The sequence below is a fragment of the Crocodylus porosus genome, unplaced genomic scaffold (genome assembly GCF_001723895.1).
Source record: "Crocodylus porosus isolate Cpor-Errol unplaced genomic scaffold, CroPor_comp1, whole genome shotgun sequence".
NCBI lineage: Eukaryota > Metazoa > Chordata > Crocodylia > Crocodylidae > Crocodylus > Crocodylus porosus.
The window spans coordinates 4,972,567-4,991,508 of NW_017728939.1; the positions used below are offsets into that span (position 1 = coordinate 4,972,567).

The 18,942-nt window shown below is 42.0% G+C and overlaps 1 protein-coding gene across 4 annotated transcripts in view; it reads right to left on the reverse strand.

Moving 5' to 3' along the window:
- Nucleotides 1-18,942, reverse strand: part of LOC109318455 (protein argonaute-1) — a 124,413-nt gene that overhangs the window by 43,427 nt on the left and 62,044 nt on the right. For 2 of the 4 annotated variants that reach the window (XR_002103252.1, XM_019547735.1), the window contains exons 2-3: nt 11,418-11,589; nt 782-902 (exon numbers count right to left, since the gene is read on the reverse strand). The exons of 1 other annotated variant lie outside the window; for it this stretch is intronic. Coding sequence is in view for 2 of the 3 variants with exons in the window: in XM_019547735.1 (XP_019403280.1) it covers nt 782-902; nt 11,418-11,589 (293 nt within the window). In the remaining variant the exon portion in view is untranslated. Of the gene's footprint in view, nt 1-781; nt 903-1,522; nt 2,002-11,417; nt 11,590-18,942 lie in introns of those variants that run through there. One more of the 4 variants, XM_019547739.1, reaches the window with a different exon arrangement.

Below are 18,942 nucleotides of genomic sequence, written 5' to 3' on the forward strand. Positions count from 1 at the left end.
GAAAAATGAATATGAATTTTGAATATACATGAAATATACACACACAAATGCAGGGGGGCACATGCCCCTCATGCCTCCCCTGGAGGTGAGCACAGTGGCAAGAGCCGACCCCCCTCTGCACAGCCCTGTACTCCACAAACAAGCTGCCCATCTGTGGCTCCATCCCATACAAGCTGGGCAGCACTTGCCACTGCTCTGGCCCCATTCCTTCTCTCACCGTGGGGGCCTAAATCTGCCCCCCACCCCCCCAACAGACTTACCAGCCAGACTCTGTTTTCCAAGCTGCCAGGCTGCATATCTGCTATTGGACTGGTATCAGTCAATATGGGCGGTTAATAATTGGCCACTGGTATCGGTCAAAAAAATAAAATAAAATCTTTAAATTGGTGCACCCCTAGTAAGCAGGGCAATGCTACCCAGCTCAGAAGGCTTCCAAAGGGTCCTGAAATTTGGCAGCAGGGGAGCAGCAATTAACACTGCTACTACTCCCCTGGCACCAAACTTTCAGAACTGTGGGTGCCCAGGGGGCTGGATGACATGCCTCCAGGGGTTGCGGAATTGAGCACCTCCATGTTAGAGTATATTTTGTACAGCAAGCATTTGGTATGAGATCTCGCTGAAGAAAAGTGCTTTTAATTTTAAATATTTGCTAAGGAGATGACTTCTGTTTGCTGTAGATATAAATGTAGGGTTCATACTTTCATTATTTCTGATTCTAACTACAGGATATTCTTGTAAGAAGCTGTGCTTGTCTTAATAGAAAAGTAACGAACTGTCTTACCCCAGTAGTTGCAACAGGGAGTGGATTGGCTGTATAAAGGCTTCTTTTCCCATCATAAACTGGTCTGCGGTCCCCAAATATGGTCACTTTAAAATGCTGCACCATCGAGTCCACCACCTCCCTGAAATAGCAAGTTGTAAGGTGTCAAAATTTACAATTAAAGAGCTTTGAAAGAAAAAAGCATCACTGGGAAGTAATTTCCTGCAATTTACACATTCTGCTGAGAACGTTTCAGTGTTTAGAGAGAGTATTTGTGCTATACTGACATGATATTGAAAAAGATGCTTCTAGTAATTCACCTAAAACACTTAATGAAATGGTGAAGTATAAGCAAAGTAATCAGCAACACAGTTTAAATAGGCAAAAATAGTCTGCACTACTACAGAATCAAGACACCATTATGCTAGATGCTATACAAAGAGATAATTAAATGTACCTCTAAGCACACAAACTAAAAAGTTACTTATTTAATCTTAGGAGTGATGGTTATGTCTAGTTCATGGAAACAGCACGGTTTTAACAAAGGCAAATACAATTTTAATCTGTCTGGCTTCCAAAAATGCTAAATATTGCCAACTCCAGTTTTACTGCAAAACCATGAACTTTAATTAAACTTGAGTCCCAAAAAACAACTTACAAGATATAATTACATTGATCAAATCTGAGTATAGTAGTCACAGTTTATTCTAATTTTCTTTAATATTGTCAATGTCAGGAAAGAAAAGATACAAAATAACCTACTATATGCACTGAAGTAGCACAAGAAAGCCACCATCACAGAAGCATTTCCAAGAATCTTTTTTTATTCCTTACGAACTGCAAGCAAACAGTAATTACATAAGGAGCCAAGGAGACTTTCCATCTTTTACAATCTCTGACTGGGGTGGGCATCAAGTTGTTTTTGAAACAGTTATCTTTTCAATGGCCTTGCAGCTGTTTTATACTTGATGAAACAGCACTTTCATAAGCTATAGAAACTTAACCTTTCTGTTTGTGTTGCAGTAGAAACCAGAACCTTTTTTGCAACCCTACATAAGTTTACTAATATGTCTTTTCCTGAATGCATAATGTTAACCCAAACTATTTTAAGCAACTGAGATACTTTGCCCTCCCCTTTAAGTAACACTGATAGCAGTAGTTTCATATCTAATTTTGAACTTGGAGAAAATACTTCTTTCAGAAAATTAAATAAAACCGTCTCTCACTGCATTCTCTCTACTTCGGTGGTTTCTGTAAGATTCAAATCTTTCATAAAAGACTACTAAAAATGTGCATGTCAGTGCACTGTAAGAAAACCTTTCAAGTATCCTGTTACTCTGAATTCTGTTCTTGCACATTTCAATCACGATAATTTTGTCCAAAAAACCCTCCCAACATTTTGGTGTGTTGCCAACCTCACTCCACCAAATCTTGCACACACCAGCCTGTCAAACATGTGATGCTAATGACTTCAATAAGTTCCAGTTTACAGCCCGTGACAAAAACTGAATGAGAGAGATAAAGATAATGACCAAGGAAGTTTATAGCAAGGGGAAGAGAAAAGGCTAGTTCTGGTGAAAGGGGAGTGAAATGGTTTCATTTTTTTTATCCTAGCAGCTTCTAACTGCAACTCTGCTCCACTTAAATTCTCAGTACAGAAAAGATGGAAGTGAAGCAATGATCACGTGCCTCATTGTATTGTAAGATGAAAAGTGGTAAAGAATAACGTGTCAAAAGGAAGGTAGAAGAGAAACAAAAAGAGGGAACATTAGTTCATGTACATCCAAATGTAACATGCATCTACATCTAAAACTAATTCAAGTTAAAACACAGTGTGAATTTAAAGCACGATACCTATTCTTAAATAGCTTCCTTAGTGGCTTATGTTAAACCTTAAAAAAGCACTCATTCCAGAATAAGAGCATCCACACAGGATTTTGTAGCAGCTATTCTGAAGCAACTCCATGTGTAGAAAAGCCCATCATTTTATTAGTCTGAAGCAGGGGTTAACAACATTTTTGGGCAGAGTGCCAAAAACACCTGCACCCTCTACTTGGAAAATGTTGGCATGCCAGGGACTGATAGTAGGGGAGCTGTGAAGGGCCTGAACCTTGTCGTGACAGCACAACTGAGGGCCCCTTCCCCACTGTCTGCCCTGAGGCGCGCATGTACCCATGGCCAGCAACGAGCCAGGCCAGGGCTCTGCAGACCCCAGTGCTGCTGCTTGCAGCCTCCCCATCACCTGCTGTGAGCAACCCGGGCTCCATGGTGGATAGTACGGGCTTGCCTAGAGGCCAGACTGGCTGTGGCAGGCAGCCAGGAGGCTGCACTGGGGACTGCGGTCATGGCCCGGCTTATTGCTGGCAGCAGGCAGACGTGAGCCTTGAGGCAAACAGTGGGAAGGGGGCTGGGGCTGCACTGCCACAACAAAGATCGGGCCCCTTGAGGCTCCTCACTGCCTGCCCAAAATATGCATGTACCCACCACCAGCAACAAGCCAGGCTGGGGCTCCATGGACTCTGGCGCAGCAGCTTACAGCTGTCTGCCACAGCTGGCCGGGCTCTAGACAGGCCCCTGCCACCCATCGCTGATCCCGGGCTGCTGGCGGCAGCAGGTGGGGAGGCTGCAAGCAGCTGCACTGGGGTCCACAGAACCCCATCCCAATTTGATGCTGGTGGCAGGTGCCCACGTGCCTTTGAGTGGCTGGCAGAGGACCTGCGAGAGGCCCAATCCTTGTTGTGGCAGCACAGGCCCAGTCCCTTTCCCATGCCCTGGCACACGTGCTTGGGGTTGCTGACCCATGGTCTACAGTATTCCTATCTGGAAGAGAAAAAAAAAAATCCAAAGACAGTTCTTTAAATAAAAAAAGAAGCATTTTAGCATAACTAGTTGCAGTCTCTGTACACTTCCTGCAGCCGACTGTTTGCCTTATTGGATACCTGTTCTACAAGCACTTTTACTGGGTTCATGACAATCTGTAGTACTCATGGTACATAAAAACTACTGCTGCAGTCTTTAACTACTTTCCGTCACTTTTTTTTTTTTTTGTACACACTTCCCCAGGAGGAATAAATTAGATATTTTTAAACACCAACTTTAGAATCCTACTACAAACAAAACAATGTGAACACAGGATCTACGCAAAGCTCTCAGATTTCATGCTCTAGTTTACAGTAGGATTTGCAGAAATTTAGCATTCCACTTGATCATGAAGTTTATAAAACAACATAAAACTTGAACCTGTTCCATAGGATTGTCAAAACTTGACCATAAAGACACCTTTTTGGTCAAAACTGCTGTTTGTAAGGAGTCAAAAAAGCTGACTTTTTCCTGTTACTAACATGGAAGCAAAGCATTTGGAAGAAAAACTCGATTCTTTACTGGCTCAGCAAAACTGCTGACTGAATTTGAGTTCAAGAATCTTCCTGAATGTGTAAAAAGATGAATCCCTAAGTGCATCTTACTAGACCTAGCCTGCATCACAAACATATAGACATCATCTTTACAGTACCCCTACAAGGTAAGATACGATATTCAACTGATACGTTATGATTTAAACCATAGGAAAGTATGGGCTGAATTCACCGGGTTAACGTGAAGTCTGTCATTTAAAACTAATATGGTACTGGAATTTCTCCACGCAAGTTCAGGAGTTTTATTGCACTAACTTACAGTGGGAGAAGTGTGCCTCCTGTTTATCAAGTCATGTCCTTGCCTTTAAATCCCTCCTCAAAGCACTTGGCAGTCTCTAAAATTTACCATTGCTAAACCTATAGTTGCCTACTTAGAACTTCAGGGCTAGACATCAGATAATTTGCCTGTGCTTAAACCAGATCATTAAATTATGGACTCTGTTCCATGTCATTTATACGTAAAGCAGCAGACACTTATCTTGGTACGCAAAAGTTGCAAATGCTGACAAACCAGTTGCCTCTTAGTCTGAGTGATAGTTCATAAACCATGGGTAGCACACGTCTGAACTACTCCACCTTCACCACCATATTCAGGTACTCTATATCAGCACTCTTTTCTAGAAATATAAAATATGGAAATAAAAAAGGATTTGACCATACTATCCGCTACTTAAAATGCCTTCCCCAAACTCTAATTTATTATTACATGAAAACAGTATTAAGGCTGCAAAAAATCAAGGATTTAAGATAGGAAATAACAGAGTTAAGGCTGCATTTTCAGTCTTAATTTATGCATTCATAATGTGCATGAGTTACACAAAACAGTCTAAATACATTGTATTATTACTACTATTTCCAAACCATGCTTTGCCCCAGTAGTGCCCGCTCTTCTTCCCTCTCTCCCTAGCCCTATTCTTAGACTCTCTTTCTCCATCTACTTCTCTCTCTTCCTCCCGCTCCTGTTTTGATTCACATGCAGAGGGAACAAGATGGATCCTTCCTCTATGCTGCCTAGATGCCACCCAAAGGAAAATGGAGAGCATGAGACAGGTTCCAAGCTCTGCATTCCAGTTCCTGGCCCAACGCAGCTGGGAGTAGCCAATATGAGGGAAGTCCTGAGCCCATGAAGTCCTGTAACTATAGCATGCTTAGTTTTGCCAGGACAGCATGTATACAGTGCATTCCAGGCATGGAAGGAGCTATGGAGGAGAAGATGCATGTGCTATCAAGGCAGCACCGGGAGCTGTTGGAGGCTGAAGCACACAGACCATGACAGAAACTGTGGATCTGGCCAGGACAGAATTTAGCAAATCTCTAGTGCAGCTTCTCTCAACCCATGGGTTGAGAAAAGTGGATGAGAAGAATATATGAAAGAGTTACAAACAAAACTTTAAAAATGGATAAACAAAAGTTTAAAAATGGATTCTCCTTTAAGTGAGACAAATGTGGGAAACTGGGTTTTCCCTTGCAAGCTGGCACAGTTCCAGCCTACAAGAGGCTGCTTAGGGCCCCATGCCCCACACACTAGAGGGCTCAGGGCTCGGGTGGGAGGCAGCAGGTTGGGAGTGAGGGGCACAAGCAGGGCTAGGAGGCTGTTTTCTACTTAAACTATTTACTGGGGTGGGACTGGCCAATGTTGACAAATGGGTCCTGGTATAAAAAAGGTTGGGAACCACTGATCTAGTGAACATACAGAAGGGTCTTATAACCTGGCCAAATCTGAGTGGATTTTCAAAAAAAAGGCAAAGGCACATCCATAACAAAGCAGCAGTCAGCTCCTTGCCAAATCCCACATCCTAATTCAGAACTTGGGAACAAAACATTTTAAATAACAGGTCTCACAAATGTATCCTGGGCAAAACAATTCTTTCCAGGGCAGGTGTGGGCAATGTTTTGGGTGGAGGGAGCTGGAATGACCCAGGTTGGGCTAGAGATAGGCAGGCATTAGAACCTGGCTGCTGCTGCCATTTCTTCCCACCATTCACCTGCAGCACAGTAGAAAAGCCCTCCCCTGTGCCAGAGCCCACGACACCCGACTGCAGGGCACAGGGACAGCTCACTTGCACCTGAGCCCCAGGGGGCTGAGTGTGACCAAGCGCAGGGAGAGCCTACTGCTGCAGAAGGCTGCCACAGGCAGCTCCAGGGGCCAGATGGAAAGGCTCTACTGACCTCCGCTCTATGTATTCTTGGAAATGCATAAACTGTTTGGGCTGAATTTTAAAATTAGCCCAAGGCAAAAATCCAGTGCTGAATTACTTCAGCCCTAACCTTTGTCATATCTTAGCACAGGGGTGGAAATTATACGGGCCCGTGGGCCACACAGGCAATTTTAGGGAGTTGTAGGCTGGACAACACTACCCTCCTTGCAACAGCTGCTTGTGTGCCCTGCAGCTCCTCCCTGCCACCAGCACCCAGCAGCAGCTGAGTGCACAGCCTGGTCCCAGCCCCTGACTCACCCCAGCAGGAGTGCACTAGCTCTCAGCCAACCAAGACCCACATACACAGCCCTGACCCCAACCCTGGCCTGCCCTACACCTGCTCTGGACCATCCTACCCACAATAAGCAGCAGTGGCAGCCAGGCAAAAGCTGCTGCTGGACACTGAGGGGGGTGGCAGGGGTGGAAGCGGCTGCCAGCTCCTCACCACTGCCACAACCTTCTTGGTTCAGCCACCTGGAGCCTGCTCCCCAGCTGTCCTGTGTGGTTCCTCTCCACCTACTGCTGTCCTCCCGGGCAGCCCAGAGGTGGTGCTGAGGGCAGTGGTGACGACAGCAGAGAGGAGCTGCAGGGCAGCATGGACTCTGGGCGGTTGCAGCAAGAGAGAAGTGGCCACTTTTCCCCTGTCCCCAGCAGCAGCTTCTGCCCAGCCACAGTGGCAGGTGCTCATCATGGATGGGCAAGTCTGGAGTGGTCACAGGGCACAGCCCAGGGTTGGGCTGTGTGCACAGGTCCCAGCTGGTCTGCTCCAGTCAGGGCAGGTCTGCAATAGGTATGGGGCAGGCCAGGGCCACGTAGTACACATGGGCACCTGCCAGTCTCCATGGGACTGTGGGCCAGCAGCAGCCGAAAGGAGTTGCCGCCGCCACCTGGGCTGTCGAGAAACAGAGTCCCGCCGTGGACCTGCCCCAGTCCTGCTGCACACTTGGGGATGGCAGCAGGGATGGGTAAATAGGGTAAAAATAGGGAAAAGAAAATAGAAAACACTTCCGTAAGTGTCTTTGAGATCTGTGCTGTTTCATCTAGGTTCTGAACATACAGAACTGAGGATGCAAATCTATTCTTCTTCCTGTACCACTGATCAGACAGCACTTGGGCCAGGCGGGACTGAGGGACCCACCATGAACTGGACAAAGTCCATCTGCAGGGCTGTGATCTGTATTTCAACCCAACCTTGCCTTAGCAGTTATCAGCCACTAATACCAAGGGTCTTCAAGATAATCTTGTAGGGTTGTGCTACCTACTCCAGCTATAATCTCAATGAGTAGTTTAAAAAAAAAAAAAAAACCCAAAAGTTCTCAACCCCTCTCAAGCATGGGCAGAAAACTTTAACACACACACAACAATAATGAACAACCAATACAGAAGCTCTGATAAGAACTTGACATGTAGTAACAATCTTTAAGCGACACCACGCTAAAAATGTGAACAAGAATACGAAAGAGGACAGGGTTCTGGTTTTTCAAGGAGATTTATTAAGATACTACTTCAAAACAGTTGATATCAAGTTCTGTGCGACAGCTGTAAACTTCCCCACATTTTAAGGGAGAGTTAAGTAGACACAGTGTTAGCTGTTGCACTCTTTGATGTGGTTCTCCCAGGGGAGTAGAGAAAAAACTTACACAGCTGCAACTGAAAGTACAGCTCCCCAGTCAGCATTTTATCAGATACTTCCTCTAAAACAGATGGTGGAAAATGCAAATAAAGGCGTTTAAGTCTGCACTTTAGAAAGCCCTCCCTCGCAGCTTTTGGCAAACTAGCATTTATTACTGTCCAGACTTCCACCAAATTACAAGAAGCTAAAACCAATTGGTTTTCAGTAATCAGAAATGTAAGTCAGGAGAGTCAGCACAGATGAGTTAATATTTCTGTCGAATCCTCCAGATTATGATTCCAAAATCTTTGGGTACCTGATAGAACAGTACCCAAGTAATCTGCAGTTCACAAGCTTAGTGTTCGAGTTTTCAATATAAAACCCCATTTTGGCAATTTATTATACTGAACTTTTAAAAAGCTTAGATATTATAGAACACCTCTTACTGTATTATCCAAATGCATCCTGAAACCATTCATCTGAAATGGGAACTAAATGGCCAAGTAGTATTATGAGAACCCAATACGATACACAGCAGGAAGAAGGATAGATCTGCATGCTCAATACTGTATGTACAATACTTAGATGAAACAGCAAAGATTTCAAAGACATTTATGGGTGTGTTTTCTATTTTCTTTTCACTATGAAGGCCAGAGCTGCAGAAGTTAGTTTGCTCTGTATCCAGTGCTTCCCACATAGTGAATCAACTGCATAAGACACTAATGAGAAAAGTCTCCCTCTTTTCTGTCTTCTCTTTGAGGGCGAATGGTTTTTACTGAAATACGAGGAGCAGGGAAGAAGAACAAGCTTTCATAAAATAATTTATTTTTTATTGACACATTTTGGACCAAGCTAATTTTCTGAACTCAAGGCGTAGCTTGTTCCACAAATTCAAAACATTAAGAACAAGTTATGCAAATTCTGCATATAAAAACATTGTTAGAAGCATGTCAAGGCTGCAAAGCCAATCCCACAACAGTTAAGAACTGTTCAGTGCCAGAATTAAAGTTTCCTGTGCAAACCAGCTACTGAGTTCTTGACTGCAGCCCAGATGCTTCTAACTTTTTAAGAGGTGAAAATCACTTTCAGTTTTTAATGTTTTTAAAAAAAAATCTCAGCTAAAACCAAATTCTATTATAAGAAGGCATACTGACCAGGACCCGTGCCATCAAGCAGAGCTGAATCCTTTGGATCCACAGCACAAACCTCTACCACTTTACTTCTGGAGCAACTGGCAGCTTACGTGGGCCAATCATTAGACACTAAACCAGTGAGTTTCAGAGCTACCTCCCCTGGTGCATCCAGATGAGCGCGCACATGCAGTACGTGGCACCGCAGACCTGTCTGGCACTGCACACATGCGATACAGATGCAGGTGTTCCTGGCACTACTAATTTGCAGCATGGGAGGAAAGGGATTGACTCTTGGAGGTTCTAGTGTCAAAAAAACCCCGTGCCTAAAAAAAGGAAGCAGGATAGAAACACATGCATGAGAGTGTGCCATAGGGCACGTGCATGGGTGTTCCCTAGGGACAAGTAGCAGCAACATATTGTGCCACTGAGGTTTATTCCCAAGGAAACGCACATTCCCACTTGTGAGAGTATGCCATCGGATAGCAAAGGAATAGTCTAAAATCCTGGGCCCAATTCTAGAGGGCTTCAACCCTTAAACTAGGTCCACTAGTATTCTCCCTCCCAGTCTGCTCCTTTCTGCCCTTATTTTCCTTAATCCACTCTAAGACATCCCCGTCCCACTGTTTCTCTGGACTCCAGACCAGTTCCTTTATTCCTTTTGCCTGGGTTCCAACAGGGGAAGTGACCAAAGCACAGAAGAGGTGCCTATGTTCAATACTGGTGCCCCACATAACAGCCAGTCTGAACCTTGGGAAGAACTGCAAAGAAAAATCCCACTGATCCCTTGTGACCCTCAGTTGGAGCATGCTCAAGACACAACCAGCCTGCAGGGAACTTAACTGTCAGCTTTGTAACAAATCTCAATCAAGTGTCATTTTATAACCATTTCACTCAGCCAAATCTAGGTAAATGTTCAAGAGAAAGGCCCTCCCAGTTACACTCATTTTTCTGCACCAGTGTATGGAGGTACTAAAATTTTCTTAAGTGACAAGAATTTAATGTTGGCAAAAAAAATATTTCCCCATACCTTAATCTCAAGTGGCTGAAATTTTAAAAATATCTAGGGTCTTTGCATGGCTTGAAAGATTTCACTCCAAACAGTTAAGAGATCAGTGAAGTTATAAGCAACCAAAGCAGGGTCTTATAGTCGGAAATTAGATTAACTACAGATATTGCGATCAATTCACACAACCTATATAAAATGCACAAGTGGACTTTCACAAGGAAATGGAGCATTGTTAAACTATATACTTAACTTGCAGATGGCGTACAGTAAGTACTTATTTCTATGTATATATAATAAACCTGAAATGGGATTGAATTTTATATCAAGTGATTCAGCATTTTAAAATAAAAATTACCTAACATGAGAAAAACCCAACCAATGAAGTCTATTAAAGTTTACTTGCATAAGCATGTGTAAAACTCAGCGCAGTCAGTGCAGTGATTTCATGTCCCCAAAGCAAAACCAAACCTTAGCGTCTGTCTTTTAGTTTCTACATAAGTAAGCAGTGACCTATGGTTGATTTTAATGTCAACTACAGAGGAGATGTCACACATTTGTGTGGGGGAAATTCTGAACCGAGTTCTAAACAGTCCAGATGAGATCAGATAAAAGCTTGTTCAAGACCGAGAGAAAAGCAATTTTTTTCTCCATTTAACCATAAACCTCAAAATCAGACCACCAGGGGATTTAACTGACCCAGTCATGCAGTAAATACTGTGAAAACAAAAGGGGGTTGAAAAAAGGAAAAACCTCAGATATGCCTGAAAGAGTGCAGACTGAATTCTGCATAACTTCAGCTATTACTAAGTTGGCTGAACAAGAATGAGAATTCAGTGAGAAAAACATATTGTTTGGCTCACATCAGATATTTGTTGTAAATCTTAATGCCATGTATTAGTGAAAAAACATACCCCTCTAGGATTGTCTTGAAATTATTCATACTTGAAAGTATTTTAAGAAATAAGTGCAAGAAACATGGCATGTTTACTTTAAGACACAGTGGACTTGAAAAGTTGCTGTTTGTTCTCCCTAGAATTAAGCAAGTGTAACATCTTCCTGGAGCTTGCTGACCGATTATTCAACCCCAGGATTAATGACACACATATCTGAATACCCAAGTAGATGAGAAGGAGGAAATTTCAGTTTAATCCAACTCTGGGGGAACATGGAAAAGGAATGACTGAATTCTCAACAAGCATTTTCTTGTAAAGCTTTTCATTATTTAAATATACTCTTCTATTGCTTAACTATTTCAAGATCATTTAATAGTAAGACAACTTTTGTGAATGACTTACCTGTTCACCCTCCGAGGACACTTATCTGGTTTAATATCCACCTCATAGAGGTAGACATCAATCTTTGGGATTTCAACTTGGAAGCAGTTGGCCAGCAATTTAATGGGCTTGCCCATGGTGCCATAGCCAGGCCGTCTGGGCACCATGAGCAGGGGCTGTGCCCCGACAGGTCCTGCCAAGGAAACAATGAAGACAGATTAGAACCTGAACACAATGCATTAAAATATATGTTGAAAATAATATCTGACGACACTGTAGCAAGGTTAAAATGCATACAACAACTCATTTACATTTGCAAGGATGCAGAACAGGTTTAAAACACATGAGTCCTGGCTCACACGGACCAGTTAACAGCACAGACCAGGTAAGCAATAAAACCTGAAAGGGAGATCAAAGACTGCTGAGAACTTGAAACATAAGCTTGTAATAAGTGGGAAAGACATGCAGAGAATAGAAAGGTTAGAAAATAATACAGGGAGGGGTAACACTGGAAAAAGACAGAATCAGACCAATCAGACTGGGGCCCTGCAACAGTCCAACTGGATTTTTGAAACCTTTCGACTTCCTCCAAGGGGCAAAATGTTTAGCCTCAAGTAATTTGAAACTTGGGATGCGACAAAAGCCTTACAGCGTAGAAGGCAAGGTTCTTTGAGTAGCTGTGATAGCTTTTATTAGACCAACTGAGGAGTTGCAAAAAAGTTCTTAGCAAGATTTTGGGCACAATCACTCTTCTTCAGACACCCGAAAGCTTGCTAAGAAATTTTTTTTCCAAACTCCTCAGTTGGTCTAATTAAAGATATCACATCTACTCAAAGAACCTTGCCTGCCTATGTCTTTAGACCAACACTGCTACAACCAAAAACCCAACAACTTAGAGTGTGCAAGTTATCATCTCTCAACTTCATCACTAGATGATCTGCTTTTCTCACCCCATCCCAGAGAAAGCGGTGAAAATGTAACTCCTATAACTGCTGAGAGTTAAGTGGGATTTTCTTAGCGAGTCAACAAGAGAATGCATTTTCTTTTATTTGCATCACTATGGAAAGTCCAAAAAAGTCTGTGTAAAGACCACCCTAGAGGTAATACGCAGAGGTGCACTGGAAATTGCAGGATGGTCCACGCATGCCAGGACCTGTGTATTTTACTCATTGGCACCATAGAATGTACAAGCGTAACAGCATAAGGGATACGATCTTGGAAGGCAGAGATTATCCATTTTCAGCCAGCTGAGCTGAACAAATAAACACTGAACGCGCCAGCTGCAAGGTAGCTGCGCTTGCCAAAGCTCATTGACCCAGAAGAGGAAGGAGTGTAGCTGAAGAGTCGTTAAGGATGTCTGGGTGCTCAAGACTGAACAACTTCAGTACTACAGCAGCTGCAGGAATTAAGTTTATAAAAATCAAGCACAAGGTGTTGGGGGGAGAGGGGAGTAGAGAAAGTGGGGCCTAAACTTGTACAAATCTCTCCCCAACTGTTCTACCATTTTAAAAGTTACCGTGTTGCCTAGTTGTACACATTAGACTAGGATGCTCACCACAGGAATTGGGTTAGATATACTATTCGTAAAAACTAAGCATACATTTTAATACTAAGCATGGTCAATTTCTGAAAAATTGTAGCGAGACTCTTTCCTTGCAAATATAGCTCTTTCCTGTCAAGAAACAGACTATAAAACTAATTGTACTTTGAGATGCTTTGAAGTTTTTAAAATTACTCATTGTACAAATGTCATGATTTGCAGAGCATTGATGAAGTTGGTTAAAAGTCTCCGCTCAGCTCCTACTCAGTGACGCAGGCTGCACAGTTCCTACCCACACATTTTTACATAGGAGTTAAAATGTCAGAGCTGGGGAAAAACTAAATTCAAAAGGCGAATAACCTTATAGAAAGTCCTCCAGGGAAGATCATTTCCTTACATCAGCTGAACTGGGTAACAAGAAAATTAAGGAATTTTTGCAATATAGCAAAATTTGTATAGTAAAAGGTGCCTGACTGCACGGGTAACCAAAACCAAAACCAGTGCTGTAGGAAACCTGAATACAAGACAAAGGAAAAGTACAAAAACAGGAAACATCATAGAGTCTTCATACAGATTAAGCTTGTGCAAAACAGTTCTCAGGATCTCTGTGTTCTCTTCAACATCAAATACACTGTTTGAATAGTTTGACACCACAACCATAGAAACAGCTCTATAAATTAACTGTTCCAGAAATGCGTTAGCAATGCAAAACTAAAAGCAAAACTAAAAGGTAGCTTGGGGGCTTGGTAGTAGCGGACTCAATATATTAACACATTATTACATATTACCATATTACATTATGGTACGTTCATATAAGTATGAAATACTAATGCAGATAGTAGAATTAGAACCTTGCACCTTTAACAGCATTCCTGTCCAATTTCCGACATGAAAACTAAATTCACGTGATATTTTTTGTTAAAACCCAGAAAGCGGACCACGAAGAGCCAGCCCAACGAGATTTTTCCTTAACTAAATGTAAGCTCTGTATGGAAGAGAAAGAACAAGAAAATACAAATGGCTAGCCTCGCTGCAAACAGGAGCAAGGAGTCCCGGGGCTTTTCTTGTTTTAGTTTTTTTTCTCAAGGGGCTGGAGCTGGGGCGAACAGGGCACCCATAGGGTGGGGCATAGGGGGGCTCATGCAGAGCCCCCCCATGTAGTGTGGGGCGGGGGGGGCCAGGAGGGGTTCCCCCATGGTCCCCTCCCCCCACCCCTCCCTACTTACCAGCTCAAAATCCACCTGGCTCCCTGCTGCAGCCACCAGGGATTGCCCAAATCATCGAAGCTCTCCAAATGTTTTCTGAAGATTCAGAGAGCTTCGAATTGATTTGGACTTTTTAATTGGTATGCTGATTCGATTCAGATTCGGAGATTTGGTAACAGAATCAGGCCGAATCTCCTCTGAATCGAATCACCACCCGAAGCATCACACAGCCCTACTAAATGGTCACTTTTCAGGAGCAAGGAAAGTGACAAGGGAAGTCTCCCACAGATCTCTGCTGGGCCCAATTTTTCTTCAATATTTTAAAAAATGGAAAAATGAGGGTACAGTGACGTCAGTAAGTTTGCAGACGAGACTAAATTATTCTGGGCAGTGCAACCCCAAGCTGATGGTAAGGAAGTGCAGAAAGATCTCACAAAACTAAGCCGGTAGGCAAAAACTGGTAGAAAGGTTTCACTATCGACAAGTACAAAGTAATACACGAGGAAAAATAACCTCAAATTATACATATAAGATGCTAGGCTCAGAACTAGCCATTTCAACTCAGGAAAGACTTTGAACAAATTTTCTGTGATCTACAATGACTCCAATATGCAGCAGCAACCAAAAAGCCAATGGCCAAAAAGGTTGGGTATCATTAAAAAGGGAACTGAAAACAAAAATGAAAAACAATCATGTCACTGTATAAATCTATGGTGCCTCCACATCTTAAATACTGTGCTCAATTCTGGTCTCCACATCTCAAAAAGGATGTGGTAGAATTAGAAAAGGTATAGAGAAGGGCAACCAAGCTTATCAGGATGGAGCAGCTATACACCAGAAGAGACTGAAATGGCTAGGACTCTCCAGTTCGGAAAGGAAAAAGCTGAGCGAGAAGATAATATAAGGCTATCAAATCATGAAGGATATCAATAAAGTGAAAAGAAAACTTATTCACCAAATCCCAGAATACTAGAACTATGGGGCATGTACTGAAATGAACAGGAGACAGCTTTAACACAGAACTACATATTGCATAAAAAGAAACACTTATGCAATGAGTAATTCCCTTGCAGAACTCACTGTCACTGGAGGCTGTTGCAGCAAATATTACAACCAGGCTCAAAAAGGGATTAGGCAAATTCATGGAGGACAAGCCCATTAATAGCTATTAAAGAGATATCCCCCCACTAAAATATCTACTGGTGCCTCTGTCAGAAACAGGATATTGGGCTAGACAGGCCACTGGTCTGCCTCTGCATGGCACACCTTATGACTTTGGAAACACCACAAGTGTAATGAAGAACCTGTGACTAATAAGTGAATAAGAACAGAGGTTGCACAGTTGCAAACTCAAACTATTGCGACTCTCCTTAAAATAACTGTAGACAAGGACCAGCTGTGTTTACTATCGTTTTGTTTTAGATGGGCTCTTTTTGGATAAGTCACTTAAAAATATGGTTGAGCTGTCAGCTCATTTCCAGACAGTGCTGTCCCAATCAATTTACACACTTTTATAATGGCTTGCTTTCAAAATATATTTAGAAACTTCCTTTCACATTATGAAAGTCTGTTACAGGCTTCTAATCTGACTCAAACCCCAAAACAAACAAATGAATGACTTGGAGGACAGCTACCATTCTCATGTTGCACCAATGAGTCACTTGGCCTCATACCTAAGGAAGTCGGATAGCTAATGGAAATAAAACAGAAACACTACACAGCATGAATTAGTTACTCCTAGCATGTATGACTTACAAAAATATTTTTAGTTAGTGTTTGCTTACAATGGGACAGACAGGGTGGCTAAGGTTTTTTAAATCATTCTAAAACTAAAATTCAGCATTCCCTGACTCAGTGACAAGTAAAAAAAGTAGCACTAACTCAGGACCATTGGAAAAACAACTATGCAAGGGTAGGTAAGTCAATAATGCTAAGGATCTGGTTTAAAAAATAGAAAAAGATCTTGGGCTGAATACTGGGAGTGCAACAGGGCCCTCTCTGATCTCCATTACAAAGACAAGGGGTGGGGATCTAACGACACACAAACTAGAAGGCCCCATCCTCACAGGGACATAAAAGATGGGCTCCAACAGTGTAGGACAGATGTGCTCCAGCAGCAGAGATGAGTGAGGATCCTGCAGGAAGAGCCTGAATCTTTAATGCAGACACTGTGAAGAAGCTTGGAGAAAGGCCAGAGAGGTCATAAATCAGACTAAGGCCAAGGACTGGACCTCAGCAAGGGGCGGGGGGGGGGGGAAGAGAAGGAGTGTATGTGGGCACACACAGACACACAAGTGCATTGAGCCAGTTGATTTAGGGCACAGGACAGTAGATAAGAATTAAAGTTGAGACTTATAAAAGTTTACTTCCCTTACGCTACAACATTAGTTGATAACATTTTCTGCAACAAGCTGGAATAACCAAGCTCAGGTAAGAGGCAGGCTGGCATCAGCAGCTGCTGCTTCTCCCCACTACCTAGCTGCAGAGTGGGCAATGGCCCCTGCAGCTGAAGGCCAATAGCTTCAAAGGTCAGATCCAATGGCTCTGTAAACTACTGGTTGCAGCCCTAGGCCCTAAGAAGTTCAAAAACACAAATATCACCATCTTGTGAACACGGAGCTTCTGAACAAATATGTAAGAAGAGAAAGTTCCATTAAAAATGGCAGGATAAAATAAGCCATTATTATTATTATTTTTTATACTCCTATTAATCTTTAGAATGTTGTAAAAACAGCATTTTTCAGGTAATTGTTTCCATACTATATTCTGCTTAGGGGTCCCAAACCAAGTTGCAGTTCAGCAATTAAGTTTTACAACACTCCAACATATTGGCAAAAAAATGCATTAGGATTAATTTTGGAAAGTTTCAGTTTTCCTTAAAACTGACAGGCTATTACATTTGCCAAACAAATATCAACTCAACTGTCAGAAGACTAGCATCTTAGGACTACATTTTCATTTCCTGGAAATGAAGTGAGTTTTAATGCCTGGAGTCCAAAGCTTACTATTTATCATTACTACTAGCAGTAATGCACTTAAAAGTAAGATAACACATCAAAATTATGCTCCATTTGATAGGGGATTTCCACTGGTAATTCCCATTAGCATATGTTGGGCTTAAATATCCATATTCAACATGCAGTGACTGGAATGTATGCAGATTTGTATAGGACACTGAGGAGTCTAATTTTTTTCAAAACATTTAAATGGCTTAGTCGAAAATGTTTTGAAAAATTGAGCCAACAGTTAACACATTATTTACATAAGATCATCCATTTTACTGAGATGCAGATAAACTGTGACCTTTAGAAAGTTTGATCAGCAAAAGTAAATACCTAGAAAGGAATTACAATTGAAAAGTTAACTAAATATAGCATTATAAAATATATTTTGCAATGAACAGAAACTTATCCCAAGGATAAATAAATGTATTCTGATTTCAGAGAGCTAAGAAGCTGGGCTAGAAAATATGGCTCTTTGCATAAAAAAAAAAAAAAAAAATCCAACTCATCATTACTGGACCAGCATTTGTGGCAATGGAAGCCCTGCTCCAAACAAATTTTAAAGCTACAGAAACTTTTATTCAGCAAGTGAAAAATTCAACCTGTAACCTGAAATTTCCCATTAAAATCAAAAGAAAGACTTTACCTGCAGCTCAGAAAGTGGTTTCTCTGAATCACATATACACAAGTAAGAGTGACCCAGGAAAAGCAAACCATATTTATTTAATTAGGCACCTTCTTTCCCCTTCAATTTAACTAAACACACTCAGCTATGCTTGTAAGCCACAAATTGACATCTACCAAATGAAGGGATGGTAGAAGCAGAGCACAGGTGAAAGAGATCATCTTACTGGTTCATACACAATAACTTGCAAATATTTTTAGTAATACTTAAGAAAAGCTAAAGCAGCTGACCTGTAGGACTGAACCAGCTACACATAAATCTGTATACTTCTGAGGGATAAGCTAGCAGGGCTTCTCTTACATGATCATCTATCTACTCATATATGTCATATACTTTTCCAGCCAACATGTATCAATTTGCTACTGACATGCTTCAACAGTATAAAACAAGAAAACGACAGCAAAAGGTTAATGATGAGTTTCATTTTTAATCTCTCTGTGAAATACAGCCTTAAATCCTTAATTGAATACCCAAAGTGACTTTAATACTATGACAGGTAAAATATTCAGCTGTGGCTCGATAACACAAGGCAGGTTTGTCTTCCAGGCACTCTCTTCAGACATGGGTTTGTTCCGTGCACATGAGAGACCTCCAAAAGAGAAAAAAGATTCCCTTTCAGCGGGCCCCTGGCCTCTGCTTGGACTCGGAGGCCCAGTCTGTGGAGCTCAAAGAAATCCCATCACTCCTGAAAATGAGTTCATTCTAGGGTATGGAAAATTAAAATAACATGTAAAGATGAAACAGAATACCAAAAATGAGCTCTAACATGTACTTATTAATGCTAGAAAGCCTAAGTACTACATGAAAAAATGCCTCACTTCCTTCTTTAAGAGCCACTCTTCAGAATGGTGTTACGCTCTGTGAAAGTGCGATCTATGCCTGCCTTCTGAACATTACTTCTCTCGAATTAATTTCACCTCGGAATATCCAAATTCTGGGCACAAGCTAACAAACTAATTTTTGATGCTTGCTTGTGATTCCACACACTGGTGTGATCATACTCAGCTAGTCTGGATGAAACTAATCTCTAAAGAGACCTTTTCAAATAATCATTGTATTGTACAAGACAGCAGGGACTTGGAAACAATTTTAAGATTTTTACAATAACCCTCCC